Below are 19,785 nucleotides of genomic sequence, written 5' to 3' on the forward strand. Positions count from 1 at the left end.
CGAGGGTAGAGCGCGCGCATAAGGGATGCATGTGTGTGTGTTTATTGTACGTAGAAACGTCATTTGTAATTAGCTCGCTTTCGGGTTGCGTGTACAGGTGCCGTACAACACCCTGTAGCGCAGCGCTGTACCCGCACTCGTACGGAAACTGTGGCAGGATGTAAGGTTTGGGGAGGATGGGGAAGCGGCCACCTTGGATCACGATTGGAGCGAGCGAGCCCCCATGTCCCCTCCACAAACTCGCCCCCCAAAGCCCAGATCCAAATCATCCCCTCCAAGGCCCTTTTCCCATCTCCTCTCCCCCTCCATTTCCCCCTTTTCTCTGTGCCCCCATAACCAGCATCAGAATCAGAGCTTTGGAGGCAGAACCGGTGTAGGAGCCATGCCCAACCCATTCCTCGATCCCCCAACACAACCCAGATGAAACCCATCCTTGTACCAGGCTATCCGGCAGTGCTATGCTAGAGTTCCAACCCCCCGGCTGGTTGTTGGGTGTCCGAGACCGGTCCAAGTCGCCAGCGTCCTTGTCCGCCTTGCATGTCGTAGTACCCGCCAGCTTGCGCACATCCTTCGGGGGTTGCGGTTTCGCGAGGAAGGTTCGGGAAGGAGACACGAAATATGATGTGATATAGCATGGACAAGTCATCACTGCGACCGTGTTATAACAGTATGAGTTGCAGGGGATGCACCTTTGCTAGTCGTGGTTATGTCAGCCCAAGTAAGGACTCCATCGAGACAACAGGTACCCACCTTGCTGTTGATGAGCTCTGGAGACAGCGTGTTTGATAGGAACTCATCTGCAAATTGATGGTGATGTTTACCAGGGTTAAGGGCAACGCTCTCGTTCCAGACTGGCCCTCGGAGACCAAGCACGTCCGGCTTGCTTTCGATTGTTGCCTTTCGGGCGTCCTTCACCTGAATAAATCGTCCATACTTTGAACATACTTTGAACATTATAGCAATGCTTTATGACATACCTTGTCTAACAGTGGTACACGCACAACCGTCTCATGCGCTCCATAGTTTACCCTTCCAGTCTTCCCCGGGACAACAGTAACAGGTGTTGCTGGTGGTGGTCGCACTAATACTTCGGAGTACTCCTGCGTAACGCGAATACTACTTGTTTCGCTCATCGGCTAAAATACTAACGTACTTTGTTAACCAAAATAATGAGCTAATGTATTTAACTATAACCAAGAAACGGGAACCTTCGTTAAGTTTGCGTACTCAGTGACTTCGAAGTGCCACAGGCTTCGGTGAAGAGTTAATGAGGGATGATTCAGGAAACGATTTAGATGCAGAGTGTTACACGTAAAATTATGCAAGCCGAAGCCGTCTTACACAATCCATAACCAGCTCCGAAGCCGGACGAGCAACAACAACGGATGCCAAAACTTTCTCAAATGGCCTTCGGGCCCTTGGAGTCCAGCATGAACTTCCCAATTTTAACCTGCGTAAAACGGCAGGGGAATTCATGAGGTCCTCGGCATCTTGGGAGCCTATGGTCACCTCCGAACTTTCGTCAGTAAACAACTCATCCCCATCCAAAAATCTAATGTAATCTCTATATCAACTACAATTTAAAACGGATATACTGTACATGCGTAATTCAGCGTTGTTCTACTCGCTGCCTTGCTCTTCTGTTACACCTAAACCGAATAGGACTGCCTCAAGGCTTGATTAAAAATAGTGATAAGGTTGGAAGACAATCGCAGGGCATCGCAGGGCCTGGCCGCTCCAATACCGTGACGCATCCTTCTATGACAAGACCCAGACACGCATCTCCATAACAATATCCATATGTGCCCACTGCGCAACACTCCATAACCCCACACCCATGTCCATGAGGCATCCTCACCTCACATCCTCACCCACAATCACATCCACATCCACAGATTTCACGTCCCCACACACGCACACACAAGCACGTCCACGTCCACATCCACCCTCACCTACCTCGATCGTCTCCGCCCACTGTCCATCTTCTGGACTAAGCACCACCATCGTGTATTCACCCTCCATGGAGCCCTGTAGGCAGGGACAGGGGAGATTAGGACCGGGGAGATTGGGGAGATTGGGAGCCCGGAAGGATTGATGATTAGTGAAAAGAAGTACCGCTGGCTCAGACACCCAACCGCGTGCATCCCATCCAACATTAATGCCACAGGACCCGGTAGTGGCCCAGCTCAAAACCCTTGCTGTGTTTAGTTGACTACTACAAAACCACGTCATCCGTCACGTATGATGCCGCACCTGTGGTGTGGATAGCGGACACCCCGACGTGTATTCGTGGCTCTTCCCGGGCAGCAGGATCGGCTGCTCTCCCACTACCCCCGGCCCCCTGAAAAGCGGCAGCAAAGAGGCGGAAGCGGCGGCAGATGGCAGAGCGGCAGAAGCAGAGCGGCGGCAGGCAGGTAGTAGGGACGACGAAGCAGACAATGCGAAGGTGGGACGCGAAGTGCAGGGAGGTACACAGGACGCACGAGGCATAAGGATTATGTTCGCTGAAGGATGCCATTTCTAGGGGCTTCCTGGGTTCTATCCACCACTCGGACGGAGGTCAACGCACTGAGGGAAAGGTGTGCATAACGCGTAGTGAAAGGACAGAAACAGGTTAACAGACAGACAGACAGACGAATGGACGGACAAGCATCGGGACAGACTCCTTTCTGACCGTCCGTAGTTTTCCCGGCTGTCGCCTAGGCCGGCAAGTTTTCACCCTTACGCCGCCATTGCCCACCTACCGGTTGGCAATTTGCCCGGCCCCTCCCTATACAGCCCCTCGCCTCCCCCATGCGGGCGCGTCTCAACAAGGCCCCCCTGCGTTGCCCGTACGTGTGAAACTCACCTAACTTCCTCCGTCTTCCCTCGCGCGTCCGTGATAATCCAGTGGCGGTTTCGGAGCTGTACAATAGCGTCAGTTGTTTCGTTGGTGATGGTCACGTGGTAGGCAAACATGTAACGACCTGCCGAGGGACTCGATTTGGTGGGCAGGTAGAAGCTGAGGGGAAAAGGCGGGGGTGGGAACGGGCATCAGGGCGCCACGCGGGACGGGACGAATAGTAACCTGCTAGAAATAGTACGAGGTCTACGGTGGGGGTCGGTGCTCAGGAACATGTATAAATTTGAGAAAATGTGTTATTAAAATTAAGTATTAGTTAAATGTTTTGATTGTCGCACATGTGCACACCCCCTCCATGCCGCTGTCCGTCTTTTTTTACTTCTGTCCTTCCGATCTTTCGCCTGTTTCTCCTCCCTCCTTTCGATCTGCTCCTCCCTCTTTCCCCCAGCCTCTCCTGCCCTAATCCTCACCTCTGCACCTGTACTTTAATCCCCCGGGTGATAGCAGTGCTCTGTGTAGTGATCAACCCGGCCTCCATCAGAGCAGCGGGACCTAGCTCGTCCTCCAGCTGCTTGATCTGGGCCTTGATGCGGGCGGCGTCCTAGAGGATTTTTGGGAGGGGAAGAAAAGAAATTCCATCAAGCTGACTGTAGTTTTTTTGAGCTATCCATTTGAGCTATCCAGTGTGGTCGCCGCGATTATTCCCCAGCCAGCGATACAAATACGCATCGATGCAGGAAATACGGATAAGAATGTCCGTACGATACTAGACAAAGACGCGCGCAATGCCGCGTGCAAGATTTTTTGAAGTCGACCCAGGTTGGGCTATAGGATATCGCATGTCCGACATACGCCTCAGCGTCCTGTGAAAACTAGGAAGGATAATCAGACAGACCTCAACGGACGAAACACAGCAGTTTGCAAATGATACAGTGGACCCCGATCAGGTCAAGTGCAGCAAACACTGTGGGCCTTATTTCGGCCAGGCCGCACTAACATCACTGGATAGAACACCTCAGCTAAACACAGCAGGCCGGCAGTACGGCAGACTCGGCAAACCCACTTCATATCGTTCTTCTTTGATGGCTTGCTCCAAAGCTTTCTTTGCGACCATGACCGGGTCCTTGCGGTTTAATGCTTCCAGCTCCTCTTTCAATCGGGCAGCCGCTTTGAAGTCCTCGCCTTTGACTGTTCCAACGGAAGGGACGGCAGTTAGCGACGACAAGGCAGAAAGAAAAGATTTAAAAACATCTGGCGAGACATGCATTTGCGTAAGGAATTACATTTGACGTGCCGTGTGAGGAATGTACTGGATTGCGGGCGAAAGGTGACGCACCCGCAAGTTTTATTTCCAACTCAATATCTTTCCGCCGTTGGATGAGTTCCCCAATGCCAGGCGACGGATTGGGCGCTGTATCTGCCTCAGCAGCGCGAGGCAACAGTCGCAGGCAGCGGCTTCCACTCCATGGGACCTGGCGAATGATAGCCGCACGCCCTGATGTTCCAGCTGTTGGTCTGTGTAGGTTAATTGTAGACCGGTACAATGTGGTTGCCATCCTAAACTTGCAAACACTGGCACCAACTGAAAGCTAAATCGACAACTACTCCGACAGTGATACAGCTTGCCTTTTTCTTGCAATTTATTCAAGTGCAATTCAACATGCCATGGTGTAAGACAAACCATGTTGCATGGCAGAGTTATGAGGTACCTGGATATTCACTCATTTCTTTGCGGGCCTTGCATGGTGCATAGAATATAGCGATGGGCGCACCATAATTCTTTCCCTTTCGCCCTACGTACACTTCAGGTTCAAAGTCTGATCCCTCACAATCCATACCAAAAATGGTGCGTACCTTCTTACATCGACGCACATGCCGGCTTGGGTGGAGGTCCCTACATCACCTTGGAAAAACCAACTTGTGCGTAATTTTACTTCACAGGCCACCGAGCAGAGCTACATCATGATCAAGCCTGACGGCGTCCAGCGCGGGCTGGTTGGCGAGGTGATCAAGCGGTGAGTGTTTCCAATGACAGTTACAGCAGCAGGCTGCATGTTATTATATAAAGGCTTTCCTCAACGTTGTAGCATCGCAAGGTCCATCTAACGATTTACACTCCTCCTGCACTGGAGGACCAGGCGACCATTTGCCCTTGGTCGAATAATGCGCTCGTTGTTGTATCATTGATAAGCAAATGGCCAATAATAGGATTGTTTCTAACCTGGCTGAGGGTTTATTGAAGACTGTTGAAGTATGCGGACGGCCAAGGCGGCGCGTACAAGATACCCACAACTCCGATCACTTCTTAGTGCCCATCTGGCAGAATGGCGAGGTTGCGTGCCATTAATCGATACCTACCTATATAAAATTATGATAAAAATGGCGCTTAAGTTGTTTCGACTGTTCCCGCCTAACCCCTCAGGTTTGAGCAGCGTGGCTACACCCTGAAGGGCCTGAAGCTCCTGAACGTGCCCAAGGACCTGGCTGAGAAGCACTACCAGGACCTGAGCGCGCGGCCTTTCTTCCCCGCCTTGGTGGACTACATTTGCAGGTGGGAGGAAAAGGAACTGTCCCCGCAGCTTGCTACCTGCCTTGTGGTAGACTTGGGGAGCGCGGCATAAAACTGCGGGGAAGCTACAGGTTAGGGTGACGAGAGGAGCATAAACCGTTTGCAACGCTAAATCCCCATTTACGTTTGTATGTCTTTCTGCATTGAGTGGGCAACCAAGCCAGTCGCATACATCTGCAACCCCAAGGCCATCCCATCACACACACCCATTCCACATTCCCCGCAGTGGCCCGGTCGTTGCGATGGTCTGGGAGGGCAAGGGCGTTGTGGCCACTGGCCGCAAGATGATTGGCGCTACAAACCCGCTGGCATCGGAGCCGGGCACTATCCGTGGCGACTTCGCCATCGAGGTGGGCCGCAACGTCATCCACGGCTCGGACTCTGTCGAGAGCGCCCAGCGCGAGATTTCCCTGTGGTTCCCGGAGGGTGTGGCTGAGTGGACCCCCGCTGTCAAGCCCTGGGTCTACGAGTAAGCGGGACGCGCGAAGCACAGAAAAGCGAGCCATCGGGCTTGGTCTGCTTGACCCAATGGCGAAGCACCCTGTGGAAACCAAGACATGCATTGCCTGCTCGATTCTACAAGCATAGGTCGCTGGGTGCAGGTTTCGCGTCTGCGGCGCGGGTATCGCGCTTTGCATGTGTTCGTCTCCCACCGAAGGTGGATGGCCGGGCAAGGCTGCTGTTGGTCCATGAAGTGTGCTTTTGCAAGGGGTGATGCGGGAGGGGAAAAGAGGAGGTGTTTATTCGGGGGCTGGGATGCCTTTGTGATGATGTCTTCTGGTGACGAGCGCAGCTTCAGTTTTTGGTGTATATGACGTCAGTCGCGAATTACTCGAGTACGAGGCGTAAATGCATTTAATACTCGTAAGACTCGCAATCAAGCACAGGCGCAACTTCGGAAACACAGGCTGTAATCGTTCATACCATCCTGCTTTTTGGCCATGAAATGTAGATGCACGATTGCTATTGCCTACGGTACAGTCAGTACCAGCAGCAGCGGCAGTGGAAAGACAGTTGCGGCATAAGCCAGTCAGTATTCCCTTACCACCGCTTGTTACTGGTTGGGGCAGGAATGATCTCTGCACACCGCATAGGTAGTTGAGACTTCGACCGTCATACAAAGCCCATCTATACGGTGAACTATATAGGAAAAGCAAAGCTTTCGCAATACAAGATAAAGGTCCGCACAAAGGGAGGGAAGCCAGAGGGTCGCAATCGGGTTAGATGCGAAATGGGGGTCGGTCACGGGAATGAGAACAGGGGGGATGATCGCGGCTGGGAGATCCGGACAGTTGGGATGGTTTCCACTGGACGATGCCGACAGCTGATAATCGACCGTAAAAATCAGGGGGGCCATGGACGCAATGTGTAGATTACAGCGAAATAGACTAAAACTGATTACTCCACGTTGCATGCCTCCTTCAGCATGTATGCTTCGCAACAGCTTAGCACATAGCAGCATTGCATGCGGCGTTCTTAAGACTGAGTATTTTGCATGCAGATATTCCTCATGCAACATTTTTACTCGGTACAGCGTGCTGTTGATGATCATCAAACTATGTTACTATCCATCGCTTCATGCATCGCATGTACGGCAATTGGATTTTGCGGGAAGGATTTGGTTTCTTTCACTGCAGCATTTGTTTCCTGTAGCATGGAGTGCGTCGAGACCTATCATTTTGTATTTCTGCCTCACAGTCGCTTTGTTGCAACACATAAGGTTCAGGGCTTTACATCTTTACTAAACGGAGACAACAGGGCTGACATCTGGCAGCGTTCCTCAAATCAAGGGCAAAGCAGTTTAGCAAATGGAGTCTTGCAGCGGGTGAGCATTATCTTTCCCCATGTCTGTACCGGTCAAGGCTTTTCCCGCGCAGCTCTCCGGTCTCAACTCGCTGCCTCATGAAAGCTTTCCGCCTCCATCGACCGGCTCGTAATACTCAGGAATTTACGAACCTTATACATAGCCGTGTCCTTTCGGATGGCAGCGCCTCTATCCGTGGTGTCCCGGCTTTCCACTTCGCTGACCTGGTCGCGTCTGGCGAGCCCTCCAATGGCTTCATTACGAAAGTCGACACGTTTTGTAACAGTTACAGTTGGCAACGAGGATGTTCTGCTTCCGAACGGCCTTAATGTGGTGGTCCTGGGAACTCGACACAGCGCTCATCTCTCCTCGTGGGCTGGGTGCCGTTGCCATGTGTCACCATCCTGAGGTCGATCGCCAGTAACACATTCTTTTTACCGACCATACTTGTTACCAACACGTCGATATTAACAGGCCAGCCATTTGAGAGCTTGCCAGAAGCGACAAAGTCAGCGGGCTGTGATGGCAGGACACCACGAACAGTCGTGCTGCCATCGGAGAGGATTCCCTTGTGCTTTCGAACATACATATGGAGGCGGAAAGCTTATAGAGGCAGGGTATTGATACCCGAGAGCTGCGGCGGGAAACCGTGAAGGTTGCACCGCCCACTGAGTTTGTAGTATCCTCTTCTGCCTGTGCGAATTAGGGCCCATGCCCATTTCCATTACACCACCCTAAAATCACTGACAAGATAACCCGTTTTAAGCACACACCCTCAGAAACCGTGGACGTTGCCTCTTTCCTCTTTGCTTATAACGGGTTATCTTGTCCGTGGTTTTAGGGTGATGTAATGGAAATGGACATGGGCCCTACTGCTTTCCCGTCCATGGTGCCTGATTTTCCCACCGAATCGTTCTTGGTCCGCTCTTCCTGGCTGCCACTCCCATTAATGATTCATATCCCCTGTAACTGCCACTAGCCTGGCCCGGACCGCTGATGATTATGCACTTGCGCCCCCCCTATGTCTGTTAACAGTGTAATAACGAGCCAGACGCCGGTGCCCTCCAGTCGCACGCCGGTGTCCTTCACCCCCACTGCCACCCCGCCCATGTCTATGTCTTCTCTCAAGAATGCCCTGACACCGCCCAGCACGAGCCTCAGCGATCGCAAGTACGTTTCAGGAGCTCTCATTCGGCTCAACGGGTCGGGAGGGGTGAAAATTAAATGCCAGGTGGCGCATTCAGCGGGTGGAGAAAGGGTACGTGGCGCCACATGACAATGTCCATCGGGGATGAGGTTTCTATCCGGAATCGGCTTCGGAGCCGTTGGGTAAAAGGGAATATTACTTGATAGTTAAAATGTAAAATGCAAAAGTAAAAAGTCAAGCTAATAAAGTCACGCAATCTGTGAAACTACTAATAACCTGCGGCAAGGCAACAGTTGTTTATTTTTTTAATTTCTGTCGGCGTGTCCATCCCGCTGTCTTGCATTACGCCGTTGCAGGAACTACCACAAGATTGCTCAGCTTCATCCGTACGACAGCAACTGGTGCATCAAAGCTAAGGTCGAGCTTAAGGCCCCTCTTCGCAGCATGTCCATACGCGGATCTGATGTCAAGATCCTCACTGTAGATCTCGTGGACGACACGGTGCGTGTTCCTGTGGGATTACCGCTTGTGCATGTGTGCAGGGGGGTTTGGGCGGGCCGTGTATGCGCGTGTGCCCTGGTGGGACATTAATGCAATACGTACAATACGCCTACGTCTGTGCTTCAGGAAAAAAGAAAATGAGAAATTTCCGCAACATGTATGGTTTCTTCCCCCATGTTTCCGATCTCCGTGTTCATCCCCCTCCGGCCCCAGGGCCAAATGATTCAAGGTACCTTTTGGAGGGCCCCCGCGGAGCGCTTTTCAGAATCGCTCATGGAGGGGAAGGTGTACGTGTTCCATCGCTTCAAGGTTAGCGAAGGGTCAATTTCAAAATAAATTATAGGGGTTAATTTCAGGACTGTCGTCTGGATAATTTTGAGAAATTTAATTTCACGGTCGAAAGCCGGTCCGCAAGGTTCTTCTGCCATTCACATCGGTTGACCGTTTCATAAGCCAAAAGCATCAAGAGTTATCAAGTTATCAAGAGTAACTACCACTATTGGTTCTTATTATCCGTTATGTGTTGTCGTCGTGTATCCCGCTGTCTTACAGGTGAAGCCTGCGGACAAGAAGTACAGCAGCGTGAAGGCAGACTACCAGATTGACTTTACAGAACGGTGTGTACGAGCACACGCCGTAAGAGCGTCACCTTTACAGTAAAATTCATAGCAGCTCATGCGTGCGTGTGCAACATAATATAAGGTCGCTAATTGAAAATACTGTCCTCGGTTGTTGTCTTTGCCATCTAGCGTCGCAGCAATAACTAGGCATACAAGCACGACAACACTGGCTCGGCCCATCATTTCCCCCCCCATAAGATTATCATGGTCCCTTCTCGCTTTCCTCACTACCATCGCCGAGACAAGGAATGAAGGGATTTGGGTCACCTCTGGGTTTTTAGGTCGCTTCATTACGACCACCCGAGTGGTCAGCTGTGCTCCCCGCACCCCTCATCCACTCCTTCACTATTTTCTTGGCGCCAACCCAGATGTCCTCCTCTCCATCCCGTACCCATACTTAGCCTTCCACCCATCTCATCCTTCCCTTCACCGTCCCCTAAACGCCTTTTATCCACGCCATCTTAAACCAGTACGGAAGTGACTGAGGCTGCCGACCAGGACACCTCATCCATGACGGCGGCTGTGGAGATCACTCCCATTGAGGTGCTGCCTCGTCGGGTGGGTGGCCGTATGCCGGTGGACGTGATGGGGGTGGTGCTGGCGCTGGGGCCCCTGGGGACTGTGAAGCGGAAGGCGGATAGCAGCGAGCTGCCGCGGCGGGATATCACGCTGGGAGATATGAGGTGAGTGCCGCAGGGGGGGGCATCACCTTGGGCATAGGGTCTCAAGACACCTCGTTAGTGGCTCGTTCGTATGCAAAAAACGTGTTGACGTGAGGGCTGCCGGGGGGTTGCATACATGGAGGAGAATTGTGATATGGCAAGAGTTGGTTTTGGGTTTCGTCTGCATGCTACCTAACACCCCGTTACCTACCCTTCACGTTCGAAAGCGCCATGGGGGGATACGCATGCTGTTTTATGTGTTGAGGATGATTCGTGTCCTGGCCATGTCCATGGCGTAAGAACCACGGCCTTATCATTCCCCGAGTTCATTCCCACTTCCATGGCCACCCTCGCCACTCCCCTTATTGGGCCCCGGTAACGGGCGCCTCCAACTGGGCAATGTGAACTTATACAGTTCACATTGCCCAGTTGGAGGCGCCCGTGGGCAATGTGAACTGTATAAGTTCGTGTTCGCATGTCCCTTTCATGCCCAGTCCATGCGTCTTCCAGTTCTAATTTTTTCACACGTCCATCCTCTGGTTGTGTTTCCAATGTGCTCGCATTCCCTCCTTTCCTTCAGCTGCAAGAGTGTGGTGTTGACGCTGTGGGGGGACAACGCTAGTGCCTTCGCGGGCCAGCTGGAGGGGCAGGAGGGCAAGGTGGTTATGCAGGTGATTAGTAGGGAGGGGAGACGGGGAAAGGGACCAAAGCAGCGCGTCAGGAAAGGGGGAGAAAAGTTGGACCAGCAAGTGGTGCTGTGGTGGGTAAAAAATCCATGGAAGGCACGAGAAAACAGGTTCCATATGGTCATTTAGTTTATTTAGGGTCGAGGCCCTCTACACTTCCCACCTAAATGTCCTTGAACGAGCCCAAGTCTCCTACCTAATTGCTAACTCGTGTTTCAAACAGAATACCACGTTCACATCCGAGCATCACCTTTGGTCTTTCCTGGTGCGCTCCAACCAACTTGTTTAACCAACTTGTCCCAACTTCCAACTGCCAGGTGACCCACGTTCGCGTAACTGACTTCAACGGCTGCTCCGTGTCTTCTCTGACCAAGAGCGTCGTCAGCCTTAATCCGGAGGGGTCCGGAGCTGCGCAACTGCTCACGTGGTATTCCACAGCGGGCATGGTTCCGGATCGCTTTACCCCCGTTGGACAAGACCTGCCGGGGACACGGGCTGTCAGGTGCGAGCGTAGAGCAGCACTTGGGGGTGTGCGCATGCGCTTGTAGGGAACGGCCGAGAGAGAGAAAGAGAGAAAGAAAGAGAAAGCAGGATGAATCCAAAGCCCGCGCCTTCAGTTGGTGCTTGGATTTAACAGCGCACTTTTGGGCATGGCGGGGCAGAGAAAAGAAAGCCTAAAGTGTCCGCCCTGAACGAAAGTATTCCCTCCACAGCACTCTCGCTCATGGTCGTCTTCCGTTGGTGATCTTAGGTACTCTTCCGGTGCGATAATTTTAAAAGAGGAAGCTTGCAAGAGGGAGTGCCTCGGTGCTGTGTGTGAGCATCTCCTAAGTGGCTCGATTGGATTCGATTGCCCCATGAGCGGCGGGGTCATCAACCCTCCATACCTTCAAGCCTCCCATCCTTGATACCTCATGGGGCCTTATCTAACTTCCCCTCTCTGTTTCGTTCTACCTCCACTGCAGCAATGGCAGCGGGGCCGTACCCTCCCGGGAGCGATTCTTCACCGTGAAGGACGTGGCGGGAATCAGTGCGGACTCGCTTCAGGATGACAAGGCCACTTTCCAGGTGTGCTTTATGAAGCGGAGGAAAGGAGAAGTCGGTTGGCGGGTTGGTTGGTTTCGGTGCTGTTTAACGAGGCATCTTCAGGCGAGAGGATGAAACCAAGTCCCCACCTGTCGGCGAGGTTTCCAGCCGGCCGTGATTCCTTTTGTAGACTCCTATCTTTGGCAGATGTATCTTGTCATCATGCCGTGGTGTAGCCTCGTGTACTTCTTATGCAGGCATAACTAGGGATAACAGCAGTCAGCCGAAACGGGCGCCTATCTCAGCGCGTTTATGCACACTGTGTACTGTTCGCACCCTGCGCTGGCGAGTCTCGAAAGTTTGGGGGCCGAGGAAAGGAGCTCTTTGCTCTATTTGGGGATTGCCAAGGATGTGAAGAACCCCTGTCATTGCAAATGGCCAAGTTTGACTTGCAGCAGGAACTTCAGATGCAGCATAAAACCCGGTTACTGTACTCATTACTCCACGCTTAACCCCCCCCTTTGTCCCCCGGTGCGCCTATTCACGTCTCAAAACTTCCACGGCAGGCCGTGACTGCCTACATCGCAATGGTGAACAGCGAACTGCAGATGTACTACCTGGCTAATCCAGAGAATGGCCGCAAGGTGCGTAAGGGCGCGTGCTGTAATTAAACACGTAGAGCGATGCACGGTCTTGTCACTTGGCGTCTACACTCCTTGTGGCAAGAAGGCCGCCTACACCGCGCCAGCCATAATACATACATACATGTGCTGCTGCTGCAACGTGGCTGCTGGTGCTGCACCCCGCAGGTTGTTGATCAGGGCGGTGGTCGCTGGGCGGAGGCGGATGGTCGTGTGGTTGAGCGCCCCGAGCACCGCTACGTTCTGAGTGTCAAGCTGGCGGACCATACCGGGGAGGCTGTGGTGCAGCTGTTCAATAAGGAGGTATGGATTAGCGACCGTGGGGATATAGGATAGAAATAATGGGGATTTAGTAGAGTCATGGGGTTCACTGGTCGCCTAAAAGCTGTCTGGCGGAAAAAGTGGATGGGCCGCAGGTGTTGTAGGGGGGAGCTGGATTTGGACTGCGTTCCATTTGGTTCTGTTCCTGGGGATATAAGGGGGGGATTTGGGGTTTACCCGATTTGGGTTCGTGGGTTATAGAGGTTTTCTGGTTTTGCCTTAGACTGCCAGACTCCTTCCCTGGGGCGAAGGGTTAGATGGAATCTATCTGGTGTGGTAAAAGTAACTGACTAATTATCCGACCTGGTCTATTTGCATTGTGTATGGCATTTTTTTATCTTTTTTACAGCCTGTTTCACGTTTTTCGTGGCATGATGCTGTCATCCCTTAGGCTGAGGCGGTGATGGGCATTAAGGCGGACGAGCTGGCAGCCCTCAAGGAGGCGGGAGAGGGCTTCGAGGCGGCGCTCCGGGCGGCCCAGTGGCGACCCTGGTCGGTAGTCGTGATGAGCAAGGCACGGGAGTACAACGGCGAGCGGCGTGTACGGCATACAGCACATCGTGTTGACACGTTGGATTGGGTGTCAGAGGGGCAGCGGCTGGCGATGCTTATTGGGAAGTACGGCAATTAGATAAACCTGACTCACAACACAATGCGTATGTTACAAATCCTGGTAAATTAATTAATGGATTCAGCGCTATTTTTTCCACCAATGCCACTACACAACCAGAATGGCAATAAAGCGACCATAATGCGGGTCCTTTGCCGAATGACATCCCTGCCGCTGAGGCATGTAACTCCAAAACCCCCTAAATCGCCCTCCCATCATCCAAATGCTTCTGCCGCGCTTAATAAAAAATAAAATACATGCGTACGGCGTCGCTAGAGCCGGGCCTGGGGTGAAAGACCGCCCTGAAACAGCTGTCGCTCGTTTTCCCGGTACTTTGCCTGCCGCGGTCCGTATACAGATGTCCACAGCTCGTCCTCACGACGTCTCAGCTTCTGCCGTACATCGGCCGTAAGCTCTTGCTCCAGAACCTCCCTGCCATGACGATGATATGAAACATTTCATGGCGTTTTCCTTACTAAATGTATAATTGAAGGAAAGGAAATCACGGAGGGGAAGGAGGGGGTCGCTGGGCGGGCTGGCAGTTGGCGCATGGTCGTCCAGAATCCATAACCGCAAAGGACGGCGTTATATACCCAGGGAGAAGCGAGTATGCCCCTGCTGCGGCACTGATAGCCATATTGCGCATGAGAAGTACATTTTGCTGTACTGCCCGGTGTACGACAATCAGATCTGAGAATTGGATTCTCCACGCTTCAAGCATAAGAAAGACCCTATGAAGTGGGAACCTGGGCGACTGGCAAGGATGCTGGAGCGTATATGGTCGTTCCGCAACTCTATCGGTCCCTTTGGTAGTGAGTATCCTTTATCGCTTGCTTTTCCTGAAGTGCGAGGTAGGATGGTGTTTATACGCGATCTGGCAGCCCTTGTGCCCTCGGCTCATATAGGGTGGTTTGCAGGTACGCACGCACCCACAACCATGTAACACACACATCATAACCCTATGACTCTTAATGACCCGAAACGATGGACTTCAAGAGAACGTCTTTCGTCATTTCACATCCCCTTAACAAATGCATTTCATTTTGACCCACCTGAATTCCCGCAGCAGCATGTCCGCCTCCCGTATTCCAAATACCATTGGCGGCTTGATCTTGATCACGTTGTCGTACGGCCCATCCGTACTGATCAGCACCCGCCGCGCCTTCATGCGCTCCTTGATCCATCTGCAATTCGGAGATGTAGGAGATCAACATCAATCTACGGCATCACCACATAGCAAGTGGATATCTTTGGCATCACTTAACCGTACCCTTGGATGTTGCTTTCAGCGCGCTGGGACCCCAAGTATGCATGACAACTATAAACACGCGCGCACACACACACACATACACATTTCAGCTTTCCAGCATTTGAGCTTTTTGGGACCGCGGCTCACATCACGGGAACACATCTTCGGGTACTTCTTAGTCGAGTTCTTCCAGCTAGTGTTCTTCCCAGGCCGAGTTCTCCGTAAAACTTCCTAAAATTCCTTCCCAGTTCCCAATCTCATCTTGCCCCAACTCCGCAACACACCGCGGGTAGCTGTCTCCCGATAATCTCCCCGATAGGTCCCACCTGGCTGTAGCAGGAGCGTGGCGCTTGGAGGCCTTATCACGTACAATCTCAATCCCGAGGAACAGCCCCAAGCCGCGTACGTCGCCCACCACCTCATGGGTCTGAAGCAGCTGCCGCAACCCGTACAGCAAGTACGAGCCCACCTGCATTGGCAATGGTTGCCGAAGGGGTATTGATAAATCAAAGGACGTTATCCCGGTGGCGAGGGCCCTACAGGCCCCTCCGGTACAAACCGCGTGTGTTGCCGACCGCATGACCACACCATGGCAGGGCGGGTGATGAAGGCGCCGCACAAGAGGGAGAAGGCACTGAGAAATGGTCAGTGATGGCAATGGTCGTGACCCTCTATGAAAAACGTGAATTTCATGCAGTCGAATGTTTTGCGGGCTGATAAAAGCTTGCCATTCCATAGGAGTACACAGGCCTAATGCCCCAGCCTTAGGAAGGAGCGAGATCAAGGTTCAAGAGTAGGGCGACCCTGCATGTCGCACGGGGTACGCGCTGTGGGGCGGCCGGCCTAGGTAGCTCCATCACAGGGGCGTATGCCAGGTTTGCTCCCTTCCACTCGTCACCCACCCGCTGTGCATGCTGCTGCAGCCCGTCGCGCTGCAGGATGCACAGTACGGCAAGACCCGCCGCTACTGCTGCAGTACTGCCGCCGTACGTATTAAAGTACTCCATGCCCGGCGCCGCGAATGCAGCTGCTAGCTCGCGGGTAGTGGCAAGAGCCGCCAATGGGTACCCGTTACCTATACGGCAGACCGTACGACAATTACAGTAGGATAGGGTTGGCAATCTACGGCGTCGTATGTGTCCGCATATAACTGTATCGTTGCATGAATCCAAGCGGCAAATAGTTTAATTACAAAGCGGATTTTTATGGATAATTGTTTAAAAAGCTCGCTAAATAATCATGGAAACCAGGGGCCAAACGGTCCCAAGTTCGAATCCCTGAAGGTTACCGGATGCCCAGGAGAAAGCGAAACGGCGAAGGAGGGCTTTGGAGGGGGCCCCCTGGGCTGATGAGAGACGGCAATGCAGCCGAAGGATGCCGTACATCCCAGGCCGAGCAAGCGCAACCACCAGCCAAGAACACAGCCAGCCCACAAGGCAGCGTGCCAACGGGAACAGCACAAGCCGGAAGTCCTTCCTTGTGCGGCCGATTCGTGGTGCAATTCTGGTCTTTCCTCCCGGCACGACGTGTCCCTCTACCGACCAGTCCACGCACGCACCCTATCGCATGCAACTGCACATCCACACTCCCTCCCTTCAAGAATCCGCCGCCATCTATAGCCATCCGCCAGGCTCTCCCCCCAATGGCTGACCTCCACATCCAGATCCAAATCCGCATCCGCCTCGCCTACGTAGCCGCCCCCACTCAGCTTACCGATAGGTTTCCCCATGGTGACGATGTCCGGCGCTACCCCCGGCTGTGTCTGGAAGCCCCAAAAGGCCTCGCCGCAGCGCCCGAAGCCGCACTGCACCTCGTCCGCCACCAGAACCACCCGGGCGGCTCGGAGCTCATCGTACAGGTCCTGCAAGGGCGAGGAAAGTAGGGGGAGGGAAGTAGGGGGAGGTGGGTAGGACGAAAGTGGGGGGAAGCAGGCGGGGGGTAGCGGGGCTGCTGAGGAAATGGCCGACCAACGGAAGTAAAGAAGCGGGAGGGCTGTGGGTTCTGTGGACTCTCTGGGACGGCCGGTCACACGAGGAGGAAATCCAGGGACGTGCGGACGGGTCCGACAACAAGCTGGATGAAAGAAAACGAAAATGGAAAAAGTTGTGCCTACGATCCAGGAGTTGTACACCACACCTGGAGGGCCCGCTTCAACCCTTTGGAAGATTACAGTAGCCTTTCCGGTTATTGGGTCTTGCCTAAGGCGGTTTCCTGGAGGCTTTTCGTTCCCCAACTGTCCGCCTAGCGCCCACCCGCCCAACACGGGGCCTCTCTGAAATTACCTTGAGGTAGCCCGGCGGCAACACCACCTGGCCCCCGCACGACAGTATCGACTCGCAGAAGAAACCCCCGAGCCGTCCACCACACCGCTCCGCAGCCGCTAGCACCGCGCGTGCAGCCGCCCGGCCGTCCAGGTTCTCGCCCCTTTACATTGTGCGCGATCATAGCAGCAGGAGAGCAAGGAAATACGGCGGGGTGTGTATGATACGGCGCCGTACATTGCGGTGTCGGTGTTCAAAACATGTTTTGAGATGCGGCGGCGAGAGATGAGTCAGGAGGGCGTTCCGGCGAGCCGATTGACACAATAGTATAATGCATTGGTACGTTAGTGTACCGGGGGCCGACGCGGGGTAAGATGGTGGGCAGGGCGCGAGGAATGCGCTACCAGGATGGAGGAGTTTCGTGATGCGTATGTACAAGAAAAAACAAAACAAAAGAAAAATGTTGATTCCTAACAATTCACCAGAGAATTTCCATGTAGGGGTAACGTACATCGGCAGCACGTAAATTCACGTGGGTTGTGTTTTACATAAGTCGGGAGTTCCCGGGGTTAGGAGATTGGGTGGTCTTTGGTGGTCCTCGTCAATCCTATAAAGCGCCTCGGCTGATCGCTGTGTGTCGAAGCTTTGGCTAGAAGCCGTGCACGTCTTGAACCGACACAAAGCCCAGTGCCTTAGTTGCCATAAGGATCCTACCTGTACGGATCTGGGCACGGTACGACATGCACGTGCGGCTGGCGTCCGCCGCCGCCCGTGCCCCAGAATTTGTACGGACTCAATTGAATGAGTGCTGACGTGTGGCCGTGGTAGGCTCCCCCCATAACCGCCACGTGTGTCGCTCCAGGGCGGGCGACAGAGATGAGACGGAGCGCCAAATCATTGGCTTCGGAGCCGGAACACACGAGGTACAGCACCTCTAGCTTTGGGGAGGAAGAGGAGGAGGAGCAGGATGAAGAGGAGGAGCAGGAGGAGGGGGAGCAGGACTCGTGCTGCCGTGGCGATGGCGGCGTCACGTTTTGTAGCGTGTTCGCCTTTGTGGAGCTGCATGATGAGCTGCCGCATGCGCCTTTGTTGCTGTCACTGTTGCTGCTGCAGCCTTCTGGAGTGCTGTTGTGGCGAGTGCAGTTAGTACTGCTCTTTTTGTTACTGTAGGTACTGTTGTTGCTGCTACAAGTAGTGTTACAGGAGTTGTTGTTGTTGTTGGTGGTGGTGGTGGTGGTGTTAAGGGTGGCCAAGAGCATTTCAGTATACCGCGGTAGATCTGGGTGCAGGTAGCGGGAGTTGGTGTTGAGCTTGCGCAACTGGGCTGAGATGGCTGCAACGACCTGCATCAGGGGGTGTGAGACGATTATAGAACGGGGAGCTTGAAATCCACAACTGACTGAACGTGCAAACGGCAACCACCGCAAGACATCAAAGTAGGCAACGGAAGGTTGAGGGTCGGGGACTCCGTCCCCTTTAGGGAAGAAGTGTTCCCCTTCTTTAGGGGAACTAAAGGGGATGAACTAAAGGGGATGAACTAAAGGGGATGAACTAAAGGGGATGAACTAAAGGGGATGAGGTAAATAAAAAAGCTGGCGTGGGGTCGGGACGGACGGAGCGAGGGCGGGAAGCAGGGCATCGAAGACTGGAAAGAGGGTTAAGGCATGGCAAGGTTCTAGGTGAAATCCATGGAGTTGGGACGGACGGGCCAAGGACGTAGGGTTCCCAGAAGCTCCGAGGACGAGAACAGGTTCCTTGTTCATAGTTTTCTTGTGCAGGGAGCGGGGGTTCATTATTGAAGTCCAAGGATTGGCGAAGTGTTGACCGGGATATCAGCGATCGGACCGCGCAAAGTGAAGGGAAATGTTAATGGATGGTGACGCCCGGGATCGAAACATGTTCAAGTGGTACTTATCCTTCCGCCGCGTCAATCGTCCTACTTCCAAATCCGTACAAACCCAGTGCCGTACCTCCGTATTGCTATGCCCGAGGTGCGACACGTTGTTGACGCAATCCAGGTACGACACCCCGTGTTCGTCGAAAAGGTACGTGCCGTCCCCGCGTATGATCATGAGTGGCTGCTCGTACGACAGCGAAGTGTTTGGGCCGTAAGATCGCCGCCGTGCAGCGAGTGCGATGCTGTATTTGTCGCTGGGTGCATGAACGGCGACACCATCGGCGCTGGCAACCGCTCCTGCCACAGCTACCTCCGTGCCATCGGTACCAGTCATGGATCCTAGCCTGCCTGCTACTGCCGCTGTAGGTTCCGAACACAAGCCTTCTTTCATCCTAACCACGTCCAGCAGGCGCCAAGCAGGCCTTTATTTTACCCGAAGGCTATGCCGTACCCAAGATGAATTGATTGCCGTTTTGTGGTAGATTGCCTGCTGGCCGAAAGCGACCAAAGCAGACCAGGACTTCAAAAGTTGGCGATGGCAGAGCCGAACTGAGGACCCAGCGGAGCAGTCCCGGTCCTCGGCGACGTCAACAGCTTTTCACGGGCATTTCATGGAGATCACTGCAAAGTGGGCCTCCTCCCAAATCACGGGGTCCTGAAAAAATTGGACCTAAGCCATGATGACCCAGATCAGAGCACCTGTAACTTGTTGCGTTTCTGTGGCTGATTACCCTGGTGGCTTCCTGCGAAGTCGGGTTCTTGCGTTTCCAGGAGCCTCCGTGTTAGGGCTGGCCCTCCCGGTTTTGATTAAGTAATGGAAAGGAAGATACCGATAGGACGCTGGGTTGGAGGGCGCGTTGATCTGGGTTTGGCGCGTATTGAGTGGAGGTGTGCACGCAGAGCCCTTGGGACTTGTGCTTGCCTTAAACTCGCCAGACTGGCGCGCGCG

The 19,785-nt window shown here is 53.5% G+C and overlaps 4 protein-coding genes across 4 annotated transcripts; 2 read left to right on the plus strand and 2 right to left on the minus strand.

Annotated features, from left to right (window-relative positions):
- Positions 1 to 1,287: 1,287 nt before the first annotated feature.
- Positions 1,288 to 4,398, minus strand: VOLCADRAFT_105396 (uncharacterized protein; the record flags this gene model as incomplete). The annotated part of the gene is made up of 7 exons (XM_002952215.1): positions 1,288 to 1,450; positions 1,957 to 2,028; positions 2,254 to 2,341; positions 2,849 to 3,001; positions 3,313 to 3,443; positions 3,906 to 4,030; positions 4,179 to 4,398. 7 exons carry the CDS (start codon positions 4,396 to 4,398, stop codon positions 1,400 to 1,402), a joined length of 840 nt encoding a protein of 279 aa, XP_002952261.1. The 3' UTR covers positions 1,288 to 1,399.
- Positions 4,399 to 4,634: 236 nt separating this feature from the next.
- On the plus strand, positions 4,635 to 6,342 carry fap103A (nucleoside diphosphate kinase). The gene is made up of 4 exons (XM_002952132.1): positions 4,635 to 4,688; positions 4,784 to 4,857; positions 5,265 to 5,393; positions 5,638 to 6,342. The coding sequence occupies exons 1-4, from the start codon at positions 4,686 to 4,688 to the stop codon at positions 5,882 to 5,884; spliced, it is 453 nt and encodes a 150-aa protein (XP_002952178.1). The 5' UTR covers positions 4,635 to 4,685; the 3' UTR covers positions 5,885 to 6,342.
- Positions 6,343 to 8,236: 1,894 nt separating this feature from the next.
- Positions 8,237 to 13,633, plus strand: VOLCADRAFT_105399 (uncharacterized protein; the record flags this gene model as incomplete). The annotated part of the gene is made up of 11 exons (XM_002952133.1): positions 8,237 to 8,385; positions 8,719 to 8,863; positions 9,077 to 9,172; positions 9,416 to 9,480; positions 9,954 to 10,166; positions 10,726 to 10,816; positions 11,149 to 11,333; positions 11,797 to 11,899; positions 12,424 to 12,501; positions 12,667 to 12,801; positions 13,211 to 13,633. The coding sequence occupies 11 exons, from the start codon at positions 8,237 to 8,239 to the stop codon at positions 13,448 to 13,450; spliced, it is 1,500 nt and encodes a 499-aa protein (XP_002952179.1). The 3' UTR covers positions 13,451 to 13,633.
- A 68-nt stretch (positions 13,634 to 13,701) lies between these two features.
- VOLCADRAFT_92827 (uncharacterized protein) lies at positions 13,702 to 19,170 on the minus strand (the record flags this gene model as incomplete). Its single annotated transcript, XM_002952216.1, has 9 exons — positions 13,702 to 13,861; positions 14,482 to 14,613; positions 15,005 to 15,147; positions 15,581 to 15,753; positions 16,392 to 16,539; positions 16,931 to 17,102; positions 17,654 to 17,877; positions 17,971 to 18,282; positions 18,910 to 19,170. 9 exons carry the CDS (start codon positions 19,168 to 19,170, stop codon positions 13,702 to 13,704), a joined length of 1,725 nt encoding a protein of 574 aa, XP_002952262.1.
- Between the last annotated feature and the right edge of the window lie 615 nt (positions 19,171 to 19,785).

The sequence above is a fragment of the Volvox carteri genome (genome assembly GCF_000143455.1).
Source record: "Volvox carteri f. nagariensis unplaced genomic scaffold VOLCAscaffold_28, whole genome shotgun sequence".
Classification (NCBI taxonomy): domain Eukaryota; kingdom Viridiplantae; phylum Chlorophyta; class Chlorophyceae; order Chlamydomonadales; family Volvocaceae; genus Volvox; species Volvox carteri.

Bases quoted from the DNA above. Each gene is read 5' to 3' on its own strand.
- fap103A (XM_002952132.1), top strand. The intron at 4,858-5,264 runs GTGAGTGTTTCC...CTAACCCCTCAG, and splicing joins GTTGGCGAGGTGATCAAGCG to GTTTGAGCAGCGTGGCTACA. The intron at 5,394-5,637 runs GTGGGAGGAAAA...CATTCCCCGCAG, and splicing joins TTGGTGGACTACATTTGCAG to TGGCCCGGTCGTTGCGATGG.